General features: G+C 42.2%; 2 protein-coding genes across 2 annotated transcripts; one reads left to right on the top strand and one right to left on the bottom strand.

Moving 5' to 3' along the window:
* Positions 1-212: 212 nt before the first annotated feature.
* cmtm3 (CKLF-like MARVEL transmembrane domain containing 3) lies at positions 213-7,488 on the top strand. The gene is made up of 5 exons (XM_083969235.1): positions 213-646; positions 4,469-4,624; positions 4,751-4,846; positions 4,962-5,079; positions 5,667-7,488. The coding sequence occupies exons 1-5, from the start codon at positions 302-304 to the stop codon at positions 5,693-5,695; spliced, it is 744 nt and encodes a 247-aa protein (XP_083825361.1). The 5' UTR covers positions 213-301; the 3' UTR covers positions 5,696-7,488.
* Positions 7,489-9,955: 2,467 nt separating this feature from the next.
* Positions 9,956-25,546, bottom strand: cmtm4 (CKLF-like MARVEL transmembrane domain containing 4; the record flags this gene model as incomplete). Its single annotated transcript, XM_083999922.1, has 4 exons — positions 25,202-25,546; positions 18,577-18,753; positions 10,567-10,665; positions 9,956-10,120 (listed from the first exon to the last, which is right to left on the bottom strand). The coding sequence occupies exons 1-4, from the start codon at positions 25,385-25,387 to the stop codon at positions 9,956-9,958; spliced, it is 627 nt and encodes a 208-aa protein (XP_083856048.1). The 5' UTR covers positions 25,388-25,546.
* Positions 25,547-27,103: the final 1,557 nt, after the last annotated feature.

The raw sequence follows: 27,103 nt of genomic DNA, 5'->3' as shown, positions 1-27,103 counted from the left end.
CCATGAGTTGTGATGTCTGACTGAAGTTATATTTAAAACAGAAGCAGAAACAGTTCAATATGATTCAAAAGTCAAAGTTTGCAGCAGTTTTCAACATCTGTGTGATGTAACCTCTGATGCTGCTGCCACTTATTGGAGATGTTGCACATAAATAAACAGAAAGTGTCAATAAAGTTTTTTTCCCTTCCCTTTTTGTCCTGTCCTGTGACATCATGAGTTGGATATTTCCACTTGAGTGGCTGGCTGAGTGATTGTGTTGCATGCAGCTGGGGGCATCGCATTTCACATCTGGAGAAAGCAGATGTTGCGCTTTTGGGAGCTCGCGCTGCGTTTCCGCGCTGTCATTGTTTCCGTTTCCACCTCCGAGAAGCCTCACGCCTCCACATATCGTTTCTGTTGTTTTCTTTTTTTCTTCTTCTACTCTCCCTTTTGCCTTAAAGCCGTTCCGTTAGCTCGGTGCTGTAAACTTTGGGGCGAGTCCACATTTCTTTTTTTTCTTCTCTCTCTCTCTCTCTCTCTCTCCCCAACAATGGGGGACATCGAGGCTCCCACCTCGACTCGGCCGCGCCAGACTGTCCTGCTCTCGATTCTTCCGAGCAAAGAGTTCGCTTCGTCAAAGAAAGGAATGCTGCTGATCGCTGAAGTGGTAAGAAACCGACCGGAGAGGAGTCAAATCTAACTTTCACTGTGCCATTGTTTCGCCCGAGTGCGTAAAAGTCAGGGCGTGCGTCCGTGAGTTTCTAGATTGTATTTTTTTTTTGCTGATTTCCACAAGTTATGGCAGCAACAGTAACTGGCTGACTGTCGTGCGCACTCTTGCAGACTGCTGATCTGTCATTTTGAATAATATAGGTCAGTCAGATTCTTCCACGAGGTTTCCATTAGCAAAGGGAGGAGCAGGGAGGTTTTATAGCAATATGAGGTAAACGGCTGAAACTGGGAATAAATATTTATACTGGGGTATGGACACAGCGCGCTTAGATCTCTCTCTTTCTAAGTGTTGAGACTCATCTGTATAGTCTGTGAATAACGGTCCTGCAGTGACTCACAGTGTTGTGCACAATGAATTTAAACAGTTGTAACTTTTTAAACCAACTGTCCAAATGGATTTGAACAAAGCAGGAACTGAAAGATTGTGTGTCTGTGATGGTGTTGGTTGGTTGTATGAGGGCGGAGGGTGGAGGGGATGACCAGCATCATGTGTCACTCACTTGCAGGCAGGAAGGGTCCTCGTGCACCAGCCTGACTGATAACTGTGCAGACTGGGCTGCGGTCCGAGCCCCTCACTGTGTGTGTGTGTGTGTGTGTGTGTGTGTGTGTGTGTGTGTGTGTGTGTGTGTGTGTGTGTGTGTGTGTGTGTGTGTGTGTGTGTGTGTGTGTGTGTGTGTGCGTGTGTGTGCGTGTGTGTGTGTGTGTGTGTGTGTGTGCGTGCGTGTGCGTGTCATGTGACATTTCAGTCCGTGAGAGAGAGCACTCATCTCTCACAGTCACATCCCTCATCCTGTTGCCATAACATGTGGCCCTGGAGCACAGTCCTTATTCTGCCTGTGGATGTAGAGCTACACACACTTACACACACACATACAATACAGCCTCTTTACTGCTTCTTAACAGTGTGACTGTGAACCCCACCCCTCCGCTAAAACCATCTGTAACCCATCTTTAAGTCTATTGGCCTCAGCTGACAGTTGAAAGCACAACTGTTTCCTGCTATATGCACTTAAAGGTGAGTGCACACCTGGTCTGAACCTGTGCAGGGGGAGGATGGAGCATCGGTCATGACAGAAACCTCACTTCTTTTTAAAAAATTACACAAAGTAAATATCTTGAGAGGTGACAGCTGCTGTTTCACACATAAAATGTCTGTTAGAAAGTAACGTGGGTTTTATTTTAGGTCATGATCTACTAACTAAACTCATTTTCACACAACGTGTATTTAACTTGTGTGTGTGTGTTAGTGTGAAATATAGCCAGGACTTCCTGTATCATGACTGGCTTGTATCTTTGAATTACTTCTGTTCGTCGTGTTTAAACAGGTTTCTGGTTTACCTCTGGTGCAATCTGGCTTTGTGGATAATTTGGGTTAATTTCTTCCTGGTTTGGAGAGATATCCATCTTGGTGTTTTCTGACCAAAAGTGCTGTCGAAATGAATGTTATGCCATTTGTTTTTTCATGCGGTAAGTGCTTCTCAAATCAGTATAATCCGCAGATTTCCATTGTCATGTCATGATTTTGAGTGTGACACTTAACATTTTCTTTGATCTTCAAATATAAATAAGAGAGATATAATTGTCTGTTTGGTAAATCTTGTACATCAAACAGATAAATGCTTCGGTCAAAAGTGAAAGCTGCTATACTGTGGCACAGTCTTCATTAGTTATTGCAACATTTCCCACAATGATCCAATCTGAGCAGATATGTTAAGGGGAAGGCCACAGAGTGACAGTGTGGTTTCATCATGTGTTTGATGGTTGAATAAAAAACCACTGGCAGCTTTGACTGCAACTACTTTTTTTAATAGAGGAAACAGTCCCTCAGAAGACTAGTGACAGTGAAGTCCGGGAACTATTCATAGTCCTGGATGTTAATAAGGTATTTCTTCACTTCTGAGATGTGTCATCACAGTCAGATCTCTCCTCGTTGCTGTTGTATTTGGGTGAGGGCAAGACTTGAAAGTTTAGATTTAGTCATTTTAGAGATAAATGTTCATGCATTGACTATATTTAGAGCTATGTGCACCGTTTGAGTGTGCAACCTTCCTGTGTAGCTCTGAGGTTTTTGTATCTGGAGTAAAGTATCAAAGTTGAATTGTATTTTTTGATGCAACTCGGAGTTGAAGGCTGAGTTTTATCAGCCTCGACTGTTGGACGTGAAAACAGCTTGTAGCTTCACTGTTCCTGGGAGTATTAGTCAGACGCACATTCTGCTGAGCATGCATTATTACACACACTGTGTCAGACCCACCGTATGCACTTCTCATCAGGATTCTCAGTCTGAGCCAGCAACACGTCCGATAAAGAACAGGACGTAATGTGTTTCTGGCTGCAGGTAGAAGGAACGTTCCGGAGTTTAAAAACCCACATGTGCGCACTCGCTGCAGCAGCAAGTATCTTCTTATTTGAATCAGCTTTTTATAGGTTCATGATGAGATGCAGCCATCTGATTCTTTGCTCCAGTGCACAGCGTGTTGTCGTGTTTGAGTTTACAAGTGATGGCTTAAAGCTGAAGCAGGTGATGTGGTTCGTTGATTGAACGTTTAGCAGAAAACTGATCAGCAACGAGTTTGATGGTTCATCCTACAAATCAGTTATCAACAACATTACCTGATAACTGCTTCTCTGATGTGAGACTGACACTTTTCTACTTTTAATATCATTGGAAATAGATAATCTCAGGTCCGTTATAAATAAAAGAAGACAATACAAAGACGCATACAATACGAGATAAAAATATATATTTTTTAAAAATAGATGATTGTTTTGGGTAGGGGGCTGATTTGATCATATTTATCATATATCTGATATCAAATTGGACCACTAGTTTGCTATAAATACCAATTAAGGGATTTATTCAGTAGTTGATCTACTTTAGCAAGTTAGGATGGAATCAGTAGGTAAAATAATCCTTGTACAGTTCAGCTTTCTTATTCTGACATGCTGTGATGTGTCACATAAAGCAACATGAGAAGTCATTTGCTCTACTGATGTGTTTTTTTTTTTTTTTTTTTTTTCGTGAGTTCATGGACATTAAAATGCAGAGACATGAGGATTTTTTTTTAGAGCAGAGCAGATGCAGCACTTTGGGTTCAGTCAGGGGGAGTTCCTGCCCTCAGGCCGGCGTGGGATGACTGACTGAGACAAAGACAAGATGGCCGGGCCTGGTGGAGATTACAGTGTCTGGACTTGCTCTATGTTGCTCTGATATGGTGTTGGTGTTGTCCATCCCCTCTGTAGTCGACTGCTTCAGACACTTTACGACACTCACAGAACACAGTTTTCCATCTTTCATTATCACAGCTTTGTGTCTGTGGGTGTTTGCACAAGTGTGTTTGTGTGTGTGTGTGTGTGTGCAGGAGAGAGAGAATGATTTGGATTCAGTGTAACAGTGTGTAGGCCTGTGTGAATAAACATTGTCTTTCAACAGCTGTATCTCCTTACAGGAAGTGGGCCTGAGGCTGTAATTCACACTGACTCACAGCTTTGGGGTAGTGTAACATCTTGAATGTGAGATCTCAAGGGGAGAAGAAGATTACATTTTATTTTATTCATCGTTCGGATCCTTCAGCTACAAGCAACTCATTTGGAAATAAATTAACACATAAATTTAAAACAAGAGCAATCAAATGTAAGCGTCTTCTTCAGCTGATTATACTTTTCTGTTGGAGGTTTGTCTTGAACTTTTCTTTGATCTAACACACAGTAAATGTCTCACTTATCTCTCTCTCTCTATGTTTCATTTTCTTTTCAGGCTCTTTCCTTCATAGCGTTTGTGTGTTTTGCGGCGTCGGCAGCAGCCGGCTATGTGACGGTCCCTCTGCTGGGCTTCGTGGCCGCTCTCTTCTACTTGTTCGCCTACTCCACCAAGTTCAACGAGAGGTTTAAAGGCTTCCTCTGGCCTCTGTCGGTGAGAGACGTTTTCAAGCAAAATTGAGAACTTTGCGGTGGATGTGCATGTTGCTAAAGGAAGAAAATGACATATAATATAATATAATATAAAGTTTGATGTTGTTCCCTCTTTCTCCCTCCAAAGGATTTCCTCAGATGTGTGATCGCCTCCATTGTCCTTTTCATCGTCTCCATCTTCGCAGTGTCCAAATTTTCAGACGGCTCCTCTAAGGCTGCAGGGGTAAAGCTGACTTCTCACTACCACCATCATCACCAATGTGTCATTCAGTACACAACAACCTCACTGTCTGTTGTTTTTCCACTGCATTCATATGAAACGTGTGTGTTCCTCCCAGGTGTTTGGGTTCATAGCCACCATCGTGTTCGCTGTAGATTTTTACCTCATCTTCAATGAGCTGGCTAATTTCCTAAAGCAAGGAGGGGAGTCCAATGATGAGCCATCAAGACAGCAAGGTAATGATCCTTAAATTAATTATTAATCTGATATATGACCATAAAAGAACATGAATATTAAATATATACACAGACAGATTGTTTTATATATGGACATATAGTTAAATCCAATATCTGTTTTTCATACAAGTGTTTATTAATATTCTGTCCTATAAACTAATCTATTCATCATCTATTTGACATTTGATTTGAATGTGTTCATATTTAGACATACATCTACAACTTAATATGTATGATATGCTTTGCATAAATTGGTTTTGTATTATTTTCTAAATTAAAGTAAAAAAAAAACGAACTTTATGGACATATTGGTGCATCTTGGGCAACACTGTATCTCACCACTAGGAGGCAGTGAATATGCTTTTTGTTAAACCAAGCAAAACAGGATGAAGTTTGCAGCTGTTTAGTTTCATCATGACATACAGTAAAGCTCTTAAATATTCTTTTTTTCCCCCATCGTGTCCATGTCCATCATGTCTGCTCTGTGTTTGGAGGAAGGACATGTGACACATCCACAGAAAGACCACAGTGGGCGAACTAACTCTCATTCTGATACTGGATTGTGTTTTGTCACTTTTGTTTTCCAGATGAGTTTTCAGACTCTGATTCCGACTGAGACCAGACAAAATCTTCACCAGCTGAGTCATCAAAAAATGAAGCCGTCGCCGTAGAAATGGACGCTATGCGACTTGGCTGCCATTTCATCCACACGCATTTCCTCATGCCACAAGGTCACATTAGCACTGTGTACAATAACAAATTCACATCTAGGCCTCACTGATTATTATTTTTTTTACTTACTTGCATTCATTGGTAGTTCAGTCTTGTAGGGGTCATGTTGTTTAAAGATGGAGAACAGGACCAAGTTGGGAATCGATTTCACACATTAATCATATCAAGGCATTGAGAAAACAAATCTAAACTCATGTGCCAAACATGTCGGTCCTTTGAGCGACTCATCTACTACTCATCACAAGTCATTAAAAAAAATAATTCAAGAAAAAGCTCAAACCTGCTGTCTTAGATGATTTGGGGGGAATTGTCGATGCCATCATCAACCTGATACTGAAATGATCATAAAGCTGTGAAACTGTTTGGTGTCATTGTAACTGAATCCTGCGAAGCTGTTTATCTAAATCTGATGATTAACATTGACATTTGGGCGCGTGCTGTGACTGTAATTACAGACATATAAACCTACAACACTAAATTAATGTCCCTGTTTAGGATCGCTGATGATGACACTGTTCTGTACCAAAGATGTTTCAACTGTTTCTTTTCAGTGAAGGAAAGAGATAAAACGGGATGGAGGATTTATTGTAGGACTGTTGCATTATTCTAATGAACTGCCAATGGAGCGGATGTAGAAGTAGGGCGTGGTCAGCGTTTATGAAATTACAGTATTCACATAAAAAAAAAAATCAAACATGTACGTACAGTCTGTGGAAGAACAGATGAGCTGCAGGTTGGCTGGTTACAACCTCCGTCCAATGATCTTCACTCTGCAGAAGTTCCTGTAGAGTGGTTCACTGCATGATAAAGTTTTCTGGGTCTTTGACCTAAACATTTTTTTTATGTTTGAATGATGTTTTGTGAATTTAAGCAACAGCAATAATGATGTGTGTTTTCGAATCTGTTGTTTGTGCATATGTATGTGTGTGTGTGTGTGTGTATAATGATGCATTGAAGCCACTGAATGCAATGTTCTATGTGAATTCATGTCTGGTTTTGAAAAAACAGTTCTTTTTGTTTTTCTCGATCATTTGCTTTTTGTTTTGTCACTTTCTGCACGTTATGTCGTATATGTTTTGATTCTTCAGTTTCTTCCACCGCCACTACTGACTAATTACGACGCACTCGAACGCCACAGTGACTGTCCATGGAAAAGCACACTGGTTGCACTAGGGGAGTGTTTACAACAGCACTGTGAACTGACAATGGGTGAATGAAAAACTGGCGTCGGTGGCCTCTGATTTCCATGTGGGATTTCAACTGATGTGAGCAATTTGTGTTTGTTGCTAATTAACAAACTGCAAAACAGCAATTTACATTCAATCACCTTTGTGCCTTTTTATGTGGGGGAGTTTTGATGAGTGGGATGATTACATGCTTTTTATGTAATGTAGAAATATGCAAAGGTCTGTATTAATAAATTGAGAAAAGGTTCACTGACCCGGCTTTGACTGATGCTCATCAGTCTGTAAAGGCTTTATCTCAGTAACTTTTCATGAACTAAGAAGACAAGCCATATAAGCTTCATTCAAATTGGCTTTAAAAATGTTTATATTTCCTATAGGACAGATATCATCCCTCATCTGGTTTTCACCCATTTGATGTGCTTACTAAATAAGGCCCTTTACTTAAGCATTGTAGGTTTTTATACCGTTTTGCCTGTTTGTCTTGTGTGCAAAGAAAATAAAAGGTCTGAATAAAAAAAAGTTGTTTTCAATAATGTCCAAATCACTTTATTTTTTAAATTGTCACTATAAACTGATGTGAAGCCTATTGAGAATGTTTTAAATACAAAAATACGAAGTACGGCTCCATGCTGTGCGGGACAGAGCATGTTGTGATCATTAACAAAGCACACAGAATTAGGAGGAAACAGAAGAGCATGTCACCTCTAACTTCATTCAGTCTCACTGATCTTGTTACACTATTTATAACACACACATCTGGAAACCACAGCTGGAAAAAAAGAAAAGAAAAATCTTCTCATCTTTTTCATAAATACAAATTCTTCGTAACATACTGTAGCATAATAATTGTACATAGAGAAAGCTGCAGCTCGATAGGTTTTGGAAACAAAAAAGAAAAGAAATTGATGGTCAGTTTTTATATTATCAAATAGCATAATGCACTTGCACTTGTTGCTGTACAAATGTTCAAGTGAAGATTGTTATAGTGTCACTCAAAAACAAATCCATCAATGTAAGTCACATAGACATAAATACAAATGTGATTGATTGTCTCATACAATTACGTCAGTCACCAAACCGATAGCAGTAGAACATGATATAAGTTACTCAAAAAAAAAAAAAAAAAACATGAGAAAAGGCTGATTAATCAAACATACTGTATCGTGTGGAAACTTCTAAGGCTGTTTAAGAAGCCATACAGTTTGTATTTTCCTCTACAGCTGAATACACGCCACCACACTGTAGCCACTTGGGTGTAACCACACACACTGAATGAAGTTGCAATGAAAACATTCTGGAGGAAAAACCAGGAGATGGAGCCGTAGAGTCGATGTGGACCCTGAACGCCCCGAACCCTTTACAGACACAAAGTGATCTGAAACAACAAAGGAAACACAGACAGCTCCTCTGTGGTGTTGATTCAATAAACCAGAACGATGGAAGAGGCCAAACATTTTTAGATTTTCTTCCTTCCTCCGTCCGGAAAAAGCAAAATATGATGTGAGGATTTCGATAAAGCCTCCTGTTCGCCTGTGTATGAGCTCTATGACGCCTGCAATGTTGAATGATGTGATTCATCATACATGAAGTGTGTGATAATATACTGTAGATACATAATCCAACTGAATACAAGAGTGAAAGCTTTCACAACAACAACAACAGTGCTAAATGTACCTTACGTCTACTTTAATTTGACTCTTTTTTTTATTAATTTCCACTTAATTTATAGTCTATTTCCTATGATAATCCCATCAGGTCTAACAACTAGGGAAGGCATTAAGAAATACAGCGTTCAGGTTGAGGCACCCTGTGATTTCATTTCTTTCTTTTTTTTATACATACATAACTAGTGAATGGAGGAGTGTGTCAATACCTGAGATAGTGTTTAGGCTAAGGGGCATTGATCTTGACCAGGTCACCTACTGATGTTTCGATTGTTTCAATGTGAGTCTCACTGTCGTACCGTCACCGTTAGTTACCTAAAGCCTCTGATATGTGCAAATATAACAAGATATCAATCACCTTATAGTCTAGCTCACAGTGTCGACCAAACACAGACCTCAAATTTTTGGAATGCAAGTGAGGATATATAATACATTTTTTTGTATAATTAGACATGGAATGAAGTGATATGAATTTGTACTTTGGTCTCTTAATTGTGCCACAACCATTTTACGTGTTGGTGTTGCAAGGAATGAATCTCTGTAACTCATATTGAGATATTTTGCTGTTTAGTTCTGTCCTGTCCTGTTACTGTGTGGAAGCTGATGGCAATGGTCTTAATATCGGCTAAAGGTCACGTGATAAAAGGCATTAAAAGTTAGTGGAAAACAAACTCTTGTGTTAGTGTGTGTCATCTCCAGATTAAAAACATCCAAAGTCAGCCTCGCTCACAGGTAGAAACATAAAGCTGAGTGGATCCTCCTGGATCCGCGATAGCGTGTCATGACCACGGACTTCACAGAGAGCTGCATGTGATAAGTAAACTGTACAAAAGCTGACCTTCTTTCGCTTGACTTCATTCACAGTGAAACACACAAGTCAACACCTTCGTCAGAACAGGAACTGATGAACAACCGTGGCCTTTTTTGGCTCGTTGCGGAATTATTTCTTCAAACTGTTTTATAAAGATATGTGGGTGAAAAGAGAGAGATGCAGAAACCACTGTCCAATCCCGAGACTCTTTTTTTGTGTAACCGCAGCCAGGAGGCCTGATGAACAAACCCACCGAGGTCCAACTGTGGCTGTTAAAAAAAAACAGAAGATGCACTCAGCAGCTGAGTGTCTGAACAGAAAGCACAGCACAAGGGTGTGACCAGCATTGAGTCGGAGCTCTGCCCACGACTTTAACTGAATTATCGCACTGAGGGCAGAGCAGTGTTCGTCTCGGTCAGCTGCCGGCAGTGTGGCCGTTCCCCCTCAGTCTCTCTGACTCGTCGGCCGACCCTGACCGGCGCTCACGCAAGCTCGGGTCGCGCCTCCATCTCTCCACGAGATGCCGTGCGCGCTCGCATGTACTCGCTGGTCTGAGGCGCACCCTGACACCCGCTGCCGAGGCGCCACCTCCGTACGGCGAGGAAGGTGTTGACTCCGTACACGGCGGTCACCAGGAAACCAAAGATCTGCCACAGAAGAGGAAACAGGAAGGAGATTAACGACATTTTAAATGGAATGGGAAAAAAAAAAATCACATGCATGCATAGACGATTAGTTCCTGGAACATCTCTCTCTGTAAACTGCATCAGTGTAAGCTTGATTTAAGTTATAGATTTAATCAACATCACATGAAAAGCAGCACAGCACAGCACAGATTTATCGCTGTAGACTGAGAGAGCGCATGTTTTACAGTGCATGACCCCACATATTGATTACAAATCTAAGCGACTGAAGCGGACAGGAAGCAACAGTGGTCAGATAATTCAGTTTAGTTCAGAATAAAAGCACGAACATCTGCTTATTAAGTCACTAAATGACTAACATGAGGAGAGGTCTACAGAGGTCTGCTGTGTTTGCTTCGCTCTAACTGGAACCAACAGACGAACACAGGCAGGTTGGATCGTCTACTCACCACTGCTGCTATTTCTGCTTCAGTTTTGTGGTTGATGCAGGCCAACACCAGAGAGGACAGGAAGAAGAAGAAGGTGCTGGCAGCAGTGTTGACCAGGTCCTGCAGGAAGACACAAACAATAGTAGTTCATTATTGTGTTATTCCATTGCATTAATACTCATAAGGGAGAATATTTACTGACATGAGTAGGATTCAGTCTGTAAGAAGTTCTCAATGCAGGTTTTTGATCATCTTCAGGTTATACACACATACAGTACACATCACAAATCCATGCATGTAATTGTAAGATACAAAAATGTCAGTAACGTCTGTAGTTTATAAACACAGTTAAAAATGTTTTACTCATCCTCGATAAGCACTCACTGTATGTATAATCTACATAGTAATGAGTATTCATGTGTTATAAATGAAGAATTCAGTATTTATTCCGGATTAATTAATGCTTAATAGTTATTATAAAGTATTACCAAAATGTCTCCTCACAAAACACAACACTTTCTGTTTAATACACACACAAAAAAAGAAAAGAAACAATGCTGTGACAGCTGCCTCCTGCATTTTACATTGTCATTTCCAACCCGCAAAAGATGTTTTTCCTCAGAGCAGAGAGGAAAAGCAGATGTTTGTTACCCCAAAAGCACATGACTGAAATTATAAAAGTCATTATAAAAATCTGAAATTCAAGGACAAAGTGAATCCTTTGTTCCACAGTGTACAGTACAGTGGAGACGACACGGGTTCGTCTCTGTGAGAGTCCCAGAAGTCAGAGCAGGACTTTAAAACTAGTACCAACACCTCATGTTAGTTACACACAAACACACGTGTGCACCTTCTACACACACATACATGACTCACTTTTACAGAGTGAGAATGAAAGAGAAACCTTCCTTTGATGTGTGTGTTTTTTTTTTTTTACTCTCCTGTTTCAGTGGCTCAGACAGGCAGTAAAGGGTTAATATCGAAGGTTCCCAGCATGACGGGGGCACGGGCCCTCGTGACTGTAATCATGGCAGACGTGGTCTCTCATATGACACACAAGGCTCATACAAAGGCCATGTCGCCAATGCTGAGACACACACACACACACAGAAAGAACTCAGCGGGGCATAAACACAGTGATAATGTGTCGCTGATGCTGAGGCTTAATCAGTACTAACACGGATATAAAACCTGAAGATCACACCACACCACACTGGCATGGGTAACGTATACTAGTGTCATAGTTATAACCCTGTCCGTCACACTCCTGCACACACTGCAAACAATGCTGGCATCACACACACACACACACACACAGTCGTCAATCTCGTCCAACTGGTTAAACAGGGAGCGTGTGTCCTGTTCTCATGTGCCCTCTCTCTCTGTCTCTCTCTCTGTCTTTCCTTCAAGTCTCTTCAGTCAACTCGTCCCTGTTCCAACCAGGCCGGCGCTCTGTAAAACCTTAAATAACACGAGCTCAGACCGGACCAAACCACTGGCTCTCCGGCTTGTTATTGGCTCCTATCGTTGTTTTACAATCTGTGCTCTCTCTGCTGACTTTAGAGGAGTGAACAAAAACAGTAACCTTTAAAAAAAATATAAAAATAAGTTAAGTTCATTCTTGGAACATTATACATGTGTTTTATGTACATCTCTCCTCTATGCAGCTCCATGACAACACAGGCCACAGGATCTGGGATGGCACCCAACTGGATCATCAGTCAAACTATACATTGTTTCAAAGCACAAAAGCTCCTGGCTCTATATCTGCATAACTCATTTTAAGAATCTCAAAAATGATGACATTTGATTATTTTCTAACAGGAGCGTAAAAGCAGAGTCTCTGCATGTGAACATAGTTCTGTATGATTTAGGCTAATATGATTTTTTCTGACTGTAAATTTAAGTTCCCATAAAGAGGGAGCCTAGAATAGAGTCATTTCTATTTTAGGTTTATATTTCTGAGTTCTGCTTCTTCTGTAATGGCTGTTGGTGGTTTACAAACACACAACACTATGTGTTACTATGTGTCGTGCTACAGTATATTTCTCTTGTGCTCTCAGCTATAAATACTCAGGAGGCTTCATCTATGGAAACTCTGCAGGAAGCAGCAGAACCCTAATTATGAATCTGAGCTCTTGACAGTTGCATCACATCACACAGGACCTGAAAGCTTCCTGCAAGAATTTAAAAAAAAGAAAAGAAAGTCCTATCTGGCTTCCATCTCTATTCCTGATTCTTTCTGAAAAGACAAATAAAGATAGTAGGCGAGTATTTCATGTCTTTTGCTTCTTGGGTGGCAGGTTTCAGCTGTCAAAACCAAGGAAAGCTTTTATTGGATTCCACTTGCAGATAAAGTAAATACAAGATGAGTAAAGTGGTCTCTGGTCTGAACTGATGATAGATTAATGACTATAGCTAATAATAACCGCAGCCCTCAGATGTGATGTGTGTGTCTGTGTGAGAGTGTGGATGGATTCAGCAAAGAGATGTAGGTCGTTTTCTGCAGAATAAAATGGGGTCAAAGAGAGAAGGATGGATTAACATACACATGCATTGAAACTGTGCATACAGGCGACATATTGGAACTGGAGATTTCAGGTTGTAAATTCTGTTGAAACCCATCAAAACCCATAATCCTTTGCAGATAATATTATGACATTTGTGAAGTGATATTTACATGCACGGCCCTAAACAGATACTTTGGTGCTGGAATAAGGCTGTAATAGAGATCCAAACAATACGGACCTATTATTTAAATATGAATTATTTATGATCTCCTCCTTCTCCTCATAGGCCGGTCACATGACTGAGAGAAACATCACACCACTTCTCCCTCCAGCATTAACAGTGAGGAAGTAATAGTCCCAGTGACTTTTATCTTATCTGTGACTTCTAACAACTTCCACAGACATAAAGTTTAGATATTTCTGTGACATAAACAGGCAGATACAAGCAGTGATGGGAATAACGGCGTTAAAATAAACGGCGTTACTAACGGCGTTATCTTTTTCAGTAACGAGTAATCTAACTAATTACTATTTCCACCGTTACAACGCCGTTACCGTTACCGACAATTAAATGAGGCGGGTTACAAACTACTCAGTGAAGCCGTTGTCCTCCGACTTGGCTCATCTCATCTCAGACACAGAAGCTGCTAAACTGTTGTTTTTTTTTCCTCCTCTCCTTTGGTGAGGGGAGGGGGGAGGAGGGAGGGACGAGACAACCGCATAAGTGATGATGATTGGTTGAGGCAGAGTAAGGTTTCATGCTAAGCCAATCAGAGGCAGTGTTCAGTTTGTACACAAATCACACGCGCACGCAGTTTAGCCTCACACACACAAACTAGCAGAGGGAAGCTGCCGAGATCGGAGGGAAAGTGGAAACAGACACTACTTTAATCTCCCTGAGGTAAAAGACAAGAACATGTGAGGTGTAGCTACATTATGTCCCGGAGCGAAGTGTTTGTCCTGAGCTTCTGCTCACCTGACTCTGTGCAGCTTCTTCATTAAATCCAAACAGTCCGACACAGCGACGCACTGCTCCTCTTTGACTGTAAAGTCTCTGTAGCTCATCAGCTGGAACTCTTCCAGAGCAGCTACAGCAGCGTTGTGACCTCAACCATGGTTGGTGAGAGCAGAAATGTTGTTGTAGTGAAAATGGGCGGGCTCGTGAAGACGCGAATTTACACAAAGTCAAAACGAGCGATAAATCGCATTTCTCGCGTATCTCGCGTTTGGTCGCGCGTATAAACTCGAGCGAAAAAAAAGCGTTCCTCGTGTTTGGTGGGAAGCCCCTCGTGGGTCTTCCCACCAAACACGATGAAAAGGACGAAGACGCGAAGGTCCCGTCGCCATAAAAGAATCGGGTGTAGCGTCGCAAAAAAAAAAAAAGTCGCGTCTACCGCGTCTCGCGCCTAATCGCGTCTCGCGCCGAATCGCGTCTTTGCGTCACGGCCTTTTACACCGCGGACGTAACGAATAAACGGTGACGGTGTGAACGAACAACACAGAACAGGACCAGACGTGGCGTTGTTTCCTCTTTTCACCTACAGCTCCACTCTCCCTTACTTTACACTAACTACTGTTATTGTTGAGGCCAGAGGATTGTGGGATTTGTAGTTTTTGACCAATCGTGTGCTCTTTCTTTTTGTGATTTTTCCGGTTCACACATGTTTGTTTTTTTTAGGGGCAAATGCGAGTGAAATGCTCGCCCATGGTGGGCATAAGAAAATGTAAGACCTGTCTAAAATTATTTAAGACTTGAACACAATAATTCAACAAATTTAAGACATTATAAGACCTAAAATTTAGATTTTCACATTTTAGACTTTTTAAGACCCCGCGCGCATAGGCCTACCCTGTTATTTCATATAAAAGTTTAAGTGCATACATATTTTATGATGCTGTGTATTATATATTTAAGACCATCTTAGAATTTTCTAATAAATGTAATACTTTTTAAGGCCTTAATTTTAGATACATGAATTTAAGACTTTTTAAGGATCCGCAGATACCCTGGCTGTTGTGCGCTCGCAGCAGGACAGATAATCAGATGGATAATCGGTAAAGTTAATAATTTCACTTAAAGCAGATATCAGTGGAATGTTTTTGTTAATATAAGTCCTAAATAGTCCTATTTTCCGTCAGCAATCACTTACATGAAGTATTTCAGCCTAAACACGAGTCTCTCCGTCACTCTGCTCTGCTGTAACCCGAGGAGAAAATTTTCCTTGTGGGATACAAGTGTTATCCAATGAGGAGAGAGAACGGCATGAAGGGCTGTGTGTGCAGCCAAGGGATGCGCGTGAATGTGGTGACGTAGCACGAGGACCAATTGATGCCTGACAAGGGCGGGGGCTGCTAACTCATGGTGCGTTCAAAGAAACTCGTACTTTGTGTTTTTCCTTCCTGTGAAGTCATACCAGTTCGATCTGGTACGAGTTCACGGGTCGGAAGTTACGAGTGGCCGTTATAGGGAACTTTCACAGACAACAGGATGGTAAAAACACGAGCTACGGGTTACCTGGAACGCTACCAAGTCGTAGTTGTGACTTGAAGCTGTAACTTACGGTTTCAAAAGCCTGCCTTGAACGCAGCATTAGCCGAAACGGCCGTGAAGCTGATATCTGCTTTAATGTGGCCATGAATAAATTAATTTCGATGTTTCGCCTGTTATTAAACGCAAATCTTGAATAGGTCTCCGCTGTTTTCACATTTAAAAAGGTCTTTGTTGTCTTTGTACAGAGACAATATGAGATTTGCTTGTAGCCACAGCACTTAAAAAACCCACTGTAACCTATTTTCATAGGCAGCCTCGCTTTCAATAAAACACACACTCGCATTCCATAATTGCGATCAGTGAAATATATGAAAACAATAAAATACAATTTAAAAATGAGAGAAAAAAAATCCAAATTCTTCGACATATTTAAACTTAAAAAAAAGAAAGAAAAAGTAACGCAATAGTTACTTTCCCTGGTAATTAGTTACTATTATAGTGAAGTAGTGGAGTTACTAACTCAGTTATTCTCAGTTACTTTTTGGGAGAAGTAATTAGTAACTATAACTAATTACTTTTTAAAAGTAACGTTCCCAACACTGGATACAAGTATCCTATTCATGCATTAGTCACACTGGTAGGGCACACAGACAGTTGCTTTTCTTGTTGAGAGTAACTGCATTAAAGGGATAGTTCAACATTTTGGCAAATTGCCATAATCCCTATAGTTTTAGGAGTAGTTCGTTACCTTTAATTGTCAGTGCAAGCTATTTTGAGAACGGCGGAGCAGAGCCGCGAGCTGCTCAGAGTTACGCTACGGAGGCTAATGGGATTTCTTGGTTTCCCTCATCAAACTCATCAAATACACAATCCAACAACTCCAAAACGCTCTAGTGGACATTCACCACGCTATGAGATAATAACAGAACGTTATGAGACAGACTTGTTTTAGAGGTAAAAAACTGCCCCCGACGGAAATGCGCATCAGCGATTTTGCATGAATTTACCTCTAAAACAACTCTGTCTCGTATCGTTCTGTTATTATCTCATAGCGTGGTGAATGTGCAGCTCACAACTTGTCCACCAGAGCGTTTTGGAGTTGTTGGATTGTGTATTTGATGAGTTTGATGAGGGAAACCAAGAAATCCCATGAGCCTCCGTAGCGTAGCTCTGAGCAGCTCACGGCTCTGCTTCGCCATTCTAAAAATAGCTTGCACCGACAATTAAAGGTAACAAACCTACTGCTATGACTATAGGGATTATGGCAATGGGCCAATTTGACAAGATGATGAACTATCCCTTTAACGTCTCTACCACCCTCCCCCTATTTAGGCTGGGAAGTTTCTGCCAAGTGTGTGTGTGTCCTCAGGGTCGCCCCATTTCTGCGCAGGAACCTCTGAGCATGGCCGACAGTTATTTGGCTGTGAGAATTAGGAAAACAATGCAACGTCTGGTCTGCTTTCATCCGTCTCTCGGTCGGTTAAAAACAAGTCCATTCATGCAAACTGGACCCTGAAGTTCAACTTAATCACTGGAAGTCACCAAATCTTTACAGCGAGGTCCCAAGACCGAGGCTGGGGGTGTGGGAGAGGGATTTGGACTTGTTTCTCTTTCTGTGCTGCCAGAGTCGTCATAGTGAATGAATCGGAGGAGACAGAAACGTAGTTGTCCAATCCCAGCCTCCCTCCTCAGACGCTCTTATCACTTTATAAAACAACCCACTCCACAGAGGAGCGGTGCCAACGTCCGCCCACAGGTTTTGCGTTGATAATCCGAGGCAGTAAAAGAGTTAACAGCTGGTTAACACTTGGAAATGCTTACTCATGGCAAAATTCCCCGGGGGCCAATTTGACTGGAGCAGCTTTGAACTTGATAGACATAAACAGCGTGGGGTCGAGCCTGCAACCCAGCACCGTGGGCTTGTTACCTTCTACACTTCAGAGGCAGAGACTGTGAAATCTTCCTGCTCTACCAAACACACACAGAAGAAGGTTTTTGAGTCTTTTAATTTTCACATTTTGTGCTTTAACACCACTATTTCCTGCAAAACCCATGAGCCAAACCACCGACAGCTACAGTCTAACTTTCTCTGAGGAGCAGCCTCTACTGCACAGTGCACACCATACATGTTCATTACCTTCTACAACTATTAATCACCTGAGTGGAAAAATAATTAACTGGTCAGAGCTCAGCTCACTAGAGAAAAGCCAGCAGGCCTCAGGTGAAAAGTAACAGAACGTCTCGGAGAAGAACCAACAGGAGGATTTTACATCATACATGGTCACAGGTATCTGGTAAAAGTTCCTAGATCAGCACTCTTAAATTGCCTCTGGCCTCTGCGAGACTGTAAAAATCTTTCATTCGGTGTCTTTCTGCCAAAAGTGGAAGCCAAAGACACACCCCTCTCTTCATGTTTGAGGTGGAATACTGTACCATAAAGCAATCTGATAGCTATGGTTGGATTTGGACATCTGGTTTAACATCCACTGCTTTACTACGACGTGTGTTGCTGTAAGCTGTGTGGCCCCTGGAAATACAGTTAAAGACCTTTTTTTTCCTTTTTTTTTCACTCCTCTGTAAAAGATACTTGGCCGCAGCTCAGAACGCGCCAGTGTGTGTATGTAGGCAAATTCTGAAAGGCAACCAGTATCTGCTGGAGAACACCCACTAGCTCATTTGCTTAGAGCTGACAATGCATATCGTGGCAGTAACGCTGAAACTGTGCGCTCTCAGTTCCTCGCTCGCTGTAGCCTCACAGTTTTGCCATTATCTTACATAATTAGTTTATACTGGGCGTTACCCTGCTACTAAATAGAACAGGGGTCCATGCAGAGCTCAGTGCACAATACAAAGTTACGTTTGAGAAATAAAGGCCAGAGTCACGAGCACAAACAGGGCGACAACAACACACTTATGTCTGTTAACTATTAACCCAAATAAAAAAAGACACACAAGCGCCACAGCTGCCTGATGCAGGAAGATATTTCTCCTCTCATCATGCATGGTGTTTTTATGTCTCCCTGAACGTACCGTGAGGCTCCAGTTGACGTGGGGCACCTTGGTGTGCAGGTTGAGACTGAAGATCAGGAGGAGGACCCCCGTCACCACGAAGGCACTGCAGCTGACGAACTCAAAGAAGTAGACCCCTCCGCAGGGAGAACACATCATGATGGTCTCTATGCAGATGAATCCGATGAGCGACAGGACCTGAAAACGACAGAGTTAACAAGAGTTAAGTGGGAGAAGATGAAGGATATATTGACTGCACTGTATTCAGGTATGCCAGGAAAACACTGCAGATGATATAAAAGTTAAAGCGCTCTTATGTATAAAGGGTACTGCAGGTCAAGCCATTTCTGTAACTTTATGTGAGTGTTTGTTAGTGTTGAAATTCCAAACTTTCCAGATGATGAAGTGATTGTCCTATGAATAGACCAGAGGCCATAAGCTCCACTCCTGGCGGTCTGTGCATGATGCCTGCCCTCCAGCCAACATCCATCAACAAACCACAGTATGGGAAGAATTCTGCTATTTAGGTGTTCTTCTGCCATCTAGACCCCGACTAAACCACACACAGATTACCGATTGGCTCGGAGCTGTCCAAAAACCCCGGAGACATAACAGAACCATTGCTTTACTGCTGCGACATATAACCGACCTGAAGCAGCTGAATTCAGAACCAGTTAAGACCAGATCTGCTCGGTCAAACCAGTGCTGGGATAATTTATATTTTGCATTAAACTCTGATGTAGTTCAATGTATAAAAGTGGGTTTGAGTTAAAGGGATAGTTCAACATTTTTGACAAATTGGCCCATTGCCATAATCCTTATAGTCATAGCAGTAGGTTTGTTACCTTTAATTGTCAGTGCAAGCCTTTTTTAGAACGGCGGAGCAGAGCTGCGAGCTGCTCAGAGCTACACTACGGAGGCTAATGGGATTTCTTGGTTTCCCTCATCAAACTCATCAGATACACAATCCAACAACTCCAAAACGCTCTGGTGGACAAGTTGTGACCTGCACATTCACCACACTATGAGATAGTAACAGAACGTTACCAGACAGAGTTGTTTTTCAGTTTTTCAGCAAGCAGTCTCTGTATTTACCTCTAAAACAACTCTGTCTGGTAACATTCTGTTATTATCTCATAGCGTGGTGAATGTGCAGGTCACAACTTGTCCACCAGAGCGTTTTGGAGTTGTTGGATTGTGTATTTGATGAGTTTGATGAGGGAAACCAAGAAATCCCATGAGCCTCCATAGCATAGCTCTGAGCAGTTCGCGGCTCTGCTCCGCCGTTCTAAAAATAGCTTGCACAGACAAATAAACGTACTATAGGGATTATGTCAATGGGCCAATTTGCCAAAATATTGAACTATCCCTTTAAACTCTGATGTAGTTCAATGTATAAAAGTGGGTTTGAGTTAAGGAGTGATTGCAGGTTAAATTGCATGGCAACGATTTCAGCTTTTCCAAACTGCAAAACAACTAATAGCCCAGTTTCATGAAGCTTTTTCACTCTTTGTGTCAGACTCATTATGTACTTGTGCAGCACCTTTGGTCTTTTTCTCTCTACACTTGTTTGATTGCATGGGATTAACAACCGTTCATGCAAACTTCAAGATTTGCTTGAGCCATGTGAACGACGTGAAAGTTTGTCTTTCTCCTTCGTTTGCAAAAGGTCTCCAAAGGTTGCATGACATCTTTGCTGGTGTAATTTCATGCAAAGTAAATCTAATGTATCGTGACCAATTTAGGAGGCCGGCACAACAGACGCAAAGAACAACAAATGGTACGTAATCGCAGCCCGAGTGGGAGAGATTGAGAGATTGAGTGAAATATTTTGTTGACACGATGATTCCTCTCAAGCCACGGGGAATGTGAGAAAAAACAAATAACATACAGGATGTATTCGTTCCGGTTCCTGTCGAGCTCACCGTCTCTTTTACCTAATAATACAGAGGATACAGAAACCAATGAAAGCAGTGAAAAGCTATTTAAAGTTTCCAATAAACTCCAATAATCAATGTTTTTTCTTCATAACCTGATCAGCCCAGTGTGTCCTGCTTTATTAGCATCTTTTATTCTAACAGCCAGACAGTGAATGCCTCACAGATCCAGAAAGGAAATGATTTGCTCTCCGGTGATACTGATTGTCATCTTAAAGACGAACCTGGGGTTGTTGTCCCCGGCTACAGAGACTGAAGCCTGATTCTGGATGACATCATTCACAGGCAAGCTAACAGCAACATCCACAATGTTAAATCCGTGTCTCGTGATGTCACCATGCGACAAACTCAAGGGAATAGCACAGGTGTTGGTGAGCAGTGAGAGAGGGAAGAACATTAGTGTTTTATGTGTAATTTACAGTCATTTACATGGGAAGAGAGAAGATGAAAACGATCTGAACACAGTGGATGATACAAAACAGAAATGGGACGTGCCAGCTGAGAAGAAACAATGTGACTTCATACTGCAGAGATAATATCAAATATGTGTGCGTGTGTTCAGGCTCCATTTATAAAAGATGAATGGGTAATGCTGCAAAATCTGTATCTAATATATGCAAAGTGGTCATAAATCACCAAAGTTCATCTCTGAACAGTGCCAAACTGAAACCAGTGTTGCAGCTCATAGGTGTTGTTGATGATTTATGTTCTTGTTCTGCTTGTTTTCTGGTCCCTGTTTGGGATTTAAGGTATTTTTTTCAGATGACTGGTTTAGCAAGAAGTGACTGTTTATCAAAAGACTTTACTTCTCTTTTGCAGTCATAGAGTTTCTACGACTTGATTCCATCTAAAACTCTGAACCTTGTTTTTATTACAGAGCTCATCTGATTCTAAATTGTCCTGTTCAGAATTTTCTAAATCCTGTCACTGGGATTGTTGGTGAAACCTGGTATGGATTTTCAGCCAATCTGAATTTAAATTGAATCCAGCCCAGCTCAGTCGCCTGTCACTGCAAAAAAAAAAACAAATACATATTAGAGCAAACGGTCTCATTTGCAAAACACTCTTCCTCCTCTCCCCCCCCTCGCATTTAGCAAACCCTGTTCATCCAGTTTAATGAGCTGGGTGTATTGTCTCTGACAGGGAAGGGTGCAGAAACTCTCCTGTTTATGGAAGAGTCTTTGTCATCACCTCACAGAAAACAGCCAGCCAACACAAGGCAATGTGTTCACACCACAGGCAGCAGTCTCATTACCTGTGGCACATTAAAACAAAGACAGGAGAGAACAAACCCACCGGGCTGACCATCATTACTGCTCAACTCTCATTCCGTGCAGCTGTTGCAGCCTCATTAGAGCGTGGAGCTGGATAACAGTCCATCTGTGTCTGTAATGCAACCGAAAGCGGTTACACCCAAACAGGAATGGAGAGCTGCTTGGGTTGACGGATGATGTCATGTCTCTTGAAGAAAGCATATTGCTTTCCCCCCCGAAGTCCCTGTGCAGCAGGTGTCAGGCGGCCACGCGGGAGCAGGCGGGGGGGGGGGGATCACAAAGCACCACACTGGATAATCTGGCAAGTAATGATTTCATGTCAACCTTCAACCCTACGCAACCTGCTCATCCGGCGTGTCTAAGTTCATCAATCGTGTTGCTCTTTTCTCTCCCGTGTGCATGCACATCCTTATCTATAGGATTATGCACTTTATTAGTTGCCTTTACAGGCCTCTTAGACTCAGATGCACCCTCTTATACACCATCTGTTGTGGACAGAGAATAAATGGAGGGCCTCGCTGCAGAGACAGAGACTATGCAACATTATATTCTGCCCTCCTAGTGGTGTTGATACTTGATGCAGAGTGCAACGTCCGCAGCAGGCCCACAGTCATCCGTGTGATGGAAAATGTAGCCCCGAATGGAAGTTATATTTTACCCCAGAGGACGCGGAAACAACACATGTATGCACAACTCCCCCGTCGGAGCTCGTAGGGGAGACAAACACAGAATAAGTAATGTTTCAACCAGAGGAGAGAGCGCAGCATATGGTGACTCTCACAGAGTAGGAAGTTGCTCGCTGACATTTTGGAGCACCTGGTAACATCATTACACAGCATTAACCCAGAGAGGAACAAAAACACACACACACTACCTTACATTTTAATTACAACTTGTTAGAGTAGTGTTTTAAAAAAAGACTCCAACACCACGAGTTCACACACAAACAAGGAGAGCTGTTGTTTACATAAAAAATGTATAATTCTTGTTAGATTGACTGATGGACTGTCAGGCTCTACGAGGGATCAGATTCCTGACAGCGAAGACGAGGCCACGAGGTGAATATCAGTTGGACTTTGTTGACCCAGTCACAGAAAAGGAGACAAAGAACAAACCTGCTGCTGGGATGGACACACCTCGATCAGATTACATCCTACTGGGGGTTGTGTCCGATCGGTGCGAGGTCAACAGCAGCAGCAGCAGCAGCAGCCGCCTGTGTAACCAGGCATCCAAAGGACTGACGAGCCGACTGGCTCTTTAAAAGCCTGGTGCAAATGCATTTTAATACCCTGGTGTGAAACGACTACAAAGGTCTATTAGCACATAGCACCCTGATCTCTGCCGAGCAAAACAAAGCCTTTTCTCAGTAAACAGGGGTCGGTGCAAATGACAGAGTGGTTGGTAAATACTGCTTTGGTGCAAACAAAAGGTCTAAATGTGCAGGTAAATGTCTCCATAAGAACAGACACAGGTGGCAGGCAAGGCGTTTAAGTCCATTAACACTTTGCATGCAGCTTGTATTTCATAAAGCAGCATTCAGGGTGTTATTTTTTTTTCATTCTGCACCAATGCTAACGCTAATGCCACATGACTGATTTCTGCGAGGAGACCTGTTAACACCACATGACCACTGCCCTTTCAAGCCACGGGACAACTTTCTGCTAACACAGTGTTTTAAGTTAAACAACCTTCCTTGGCATCACCAGTGTTTACAGATTAAGCAGAAACTGTGTCTACATTAGGTGCTTGTGCATGCAGTCAGTTTTCTTTTTTTGTTTTTTTTTGCACCGTCACCACATCAGCTTTAAAAAAAAATCAACAAAAGGTCATGTCAATGAGAAGGACAGAGCAGTGAGAATGCAAAGCAAGCCAGTGAAACTATTAAGAGTCTGGCAGCGCGCCTCACAGGCTTCCTCTGATGTCAACCTGCTTGACTTTCACTCGTCCTGCCTTCGTAGGTGAAAGAGATATGACCGCCTCCAACTAAAAGTCAACATCAGCACTAAACAAACTGAAGTGAATAGAAAGTGTGAATAAAAGATTAGTAAGAGGAGCTAAGATAATGCTTATACACTTGTGTTTACCTTTCCTATGTGATAACTGGTATATTTACCTGCAACATGTTTGAGAACTTCCAGGTGCATGGCTGTTCTTTCTGTTTTTACATGTTATATTGTGATATATTAGTGTTACTATTACTATTTTTCAGTGGTAACTGTTCTGAAACCATTTCAGGTTAAACGTAGACTGTGAATATAAATCTTCTTAGTATCTGCAAGCTCCCAAACTTCTCCCACACCGATGATGACAGATGTCTTCCTATCCCAACTTCCCACGTCCACAGAGGTAAACATCACAGGTGCGTGCTACAGAACAAGCTGACTGTGCTCTTCTCTCAGGCCAGTGGTGCACTCAGCCACCCACAAGATGCACAGACTTTTTTTCCAAACACCACTTTTTTTTCAAGAGTGAAAGAATAAAAAAAACAGCATTGAAGTCAGAGCTGTGCAGCCTTATCTTCAAGCAGTTCAGACTTTTAGTCCGCTCGCTCTATCCACAAATGTTGTTGGACTTAATTGCTAGTTTCCTCAATTCCATGTTTTTTCCTGTTGTGTGGACACACTGCCTCATGTGTATGCAGTGTGCAGGCCTGCGTCTGAGTTTTTTTGGCACCAGAAGAAGAGAAATGGCTGTGGCTTGATAGATATTTCCTCTGCTGGTGAATTGTCAGAGCTCGGGGAGTTGTTGCCTCTTCTCCCAGTTCAGACATCTGGTTTAGGTGTATTGATTTAAAACAACAGCGAAAATGTGACCACTACGCCCTGACAAGGAAATTGTTCTAATACCTAATCACATACGCAGGTATTACTATTACCCACAGACTCACAGCTGATTAACATATGGGAGTGGAAGAGCAGAAAACAGTCACCGAAAAGTAAAGCAAGATCAAGAAATAAAAGCTCATCACAAGAAACAGAAAACATGAAGAAGCTCACTATGTTGCTCACAACACTAGAATTTACCATTGGAGTGGAGCCAACATGCATCCTTCAAAATAAAAGTCCCCACTGCTAAGTTGTGGCTGAATTAAAGGAGTGTGATCTCATGCAACATGACCCACATAACTTCATGCCATCATGAACTGACAGTGGATGCAACCAAACACCTGTATGGTCCATTTCTGTTTCCTATTCCAGGAGTCATAATGAGTCAATAAAGTGTTAATATGCAGAATATGTTGCTGTAGATTTCTACTTGTTGAGTTGGAGCATTGAATAAGAGAAGTGTTTGCAGCCTGGTTGGTATTATTTTCGTGCATGATGGATGTTAAACACCAATAGTGCGTCACAGTTTGTTTTACGCACTTTTTTTTTTTTTTTTAATGATGGTGAACATTTCCAGTAGTGTGTGTGTGTATATATGGCTCAAACTTACCACTTCGACCACCTTCAGGATGCCAAAGTAGGACTTAAGATACTCCAGGTCGCACCTAATCCCCCCCAAAACGTTCCTCGCGTGGACTGGCTCGGTGGTGGGCTGATACGGGCTGCTGGCCCCGGAGATCATGGAAGTGTTGGAGGCCTCGCCGTCAAAGCCCTCCGTCTCCTCGGTGGTCCTCATGATGATTTCGGTGGTAGTGGTGGTGGTGCTGCTGCTGGTGGTGAGGTGGGGGGAGAAGCTGCGGACTCTTCGGCCAGAAATGTTACGACATACAGGCCGAACCCACGCCGACTTACTACCCTTCTACCTCGCGGTGCAGGGTTTATGTGACAGAAAGCACACTTTGTTCCATGCAGGCTGTGGAAGTGGATGGAGAAAACAAACCAGACGGTCCACTTCTCGCCTCCCCGCGGGGGGAAACGGAGCTCGTTGACGTTAATAAGCCCTGTGGAAAATCCGGCTTCGTATCCGTCCAAATGTAAGCGCGCGCGCCCCTTACTGCCTCCTGGTTACAGTGTTGCGTCGCTCTCTTCTTGTCTCGAATAGCCGCACTTACAACTATGTTATGTTAGGCGGGTCACTTGTTCGAGTCCCACAGTGTCACTTTGCCCATGGACGGTTCTGGTTAGTTCAGCAGCAGCACCGGGGGGAGAAAAAAAAAAGAAAAAAGAAAAGACAAAAAAAAAGACAAATGCCTACCGGGCTGCGTGACTCGTCTGTGCCACCGAAAAACATCCACCCATTGTGGGCCACAGAAGAGCAGAGAGAGGACGACAGTGTTCCCTATTGTAAACTTAATTAGAGCAGTCTCTGGAGCGACCGACAGAGAGGCAGGCTGCCTGAGCTGTGGATGCACGGCAGGGTTTGTCTCCGCCCCTCTGAAAACGGCACATTCTTGTGTAGGCTCTGCGCCCGTTTTAACTGTTCCCAAACAGCAGGCAAAACCAACCCAGCCGGAACCACGCCGACAGACAGGACCGACCACTGCTGCTGCTGCTCCTGCTGCTCCTGCTGCTGCTGCTGCTGCATGTGTCGGTGTGTGTCTGTGTGTGTTTTATGGCTCTACTTTCTCATACACGAGTAGCCTCAACTCTGTATTTGCAGGCTGCAAGTTGTGTCCAGTCCAACCAGGCCTGATGAAATTATTTCCCAACTCTCCAGAGGATTATAGTTGTGGCTGTTGTTCTTTATATGGAGTTTTCCCCCCTGCACGTTAAAAAAATAATAAAATGTAGCTGTGTTATCTGTAAAAATGTCTACTATCACTATACAACCATAAAAAATGACTGATTTACTATTGTGTAATCCCAGCAAGTTCCTCAAACATTAAACTGTGTCAGCCATTGTCTATGAAACATTATAGCTGAGTTACACGCACAGATGCTTTTTTAATCCAATTGTATAATACCAAACCATCTTGGATATTAATATTTATGTGTCATGTCAAGTAAATTCTCAGAGTTTAGGGAGAGACCTAATTTCCTTTTAGCTGGAATGTTTTTTTTTTTTATTACACATCTCTTTACTTTACTGCCCTCCTATGGTTTTTAGTGGTATTACAGAGTCGCCTTGTTAATTGATGAGGGCCTGAGACACTGGAATAATCTGACACCTGAATGTTGTGAACAGCCATTATCCACTCAACAAGTGGTGCAGTTGTGTGCCTATGGTGCTTGTGAATTATCAGCTTTTCCCAAGAATTTAACCGATGTTTCTGTGTATGTGCAAATACTAAGTTAAACAGTTAAAGATTGTATTCTGTAAGGGTGAATTTGCATATTGTTATGGCTTTGACTTCAGGACTGTGGGGTAGAAGGATGGACATTGGCACTTGGCAGTAAACCAGAGATTTCAGGATGCAGGCAGTTTAAGAAGAGACTAAATGAGTTCAGTTTA

This window comes from Trachurus trachurus, assembly GCF_905171665.1.
Source record: "Trachurus trachurus genome assembly, chromosome: 3".
Classification (NCBI taxonomy): Eukaryota; Metazoa; Chordata; class Actinopteri; order Carangiformes; family Carangidae; genus Trachurus; species Trachurus trachurus.
This window is presented reverse-complemented; position numbering and strand designations above follow the sequence as displayed.

Bases quoted from the DNA above. Each gene is read 5' to 3' on its own strand.
- cmtm3 (XM_083969235.1), top strand. From the start codon at position 302: ATGTTGCGCTTTTGGGAGCTCGCGCTGCGTTTCCGCGCTGTCATTGTT. The intron at 4,625-4,750 runs GTGAGAGACGTT...CTCCCTCCAAAG, and splicing joins GCTTCCTCTGGCCTCTGTCG to GATTTCCTCAGATGTGTGAT. The intron at 4,847-4,961 runs GTAAAGCTGACT...TGTTCCTCCCAG, and splicing joins GCTCCTCTAAGGCTGCAGGG to GTGTTTGGGTTCATAGCCAC.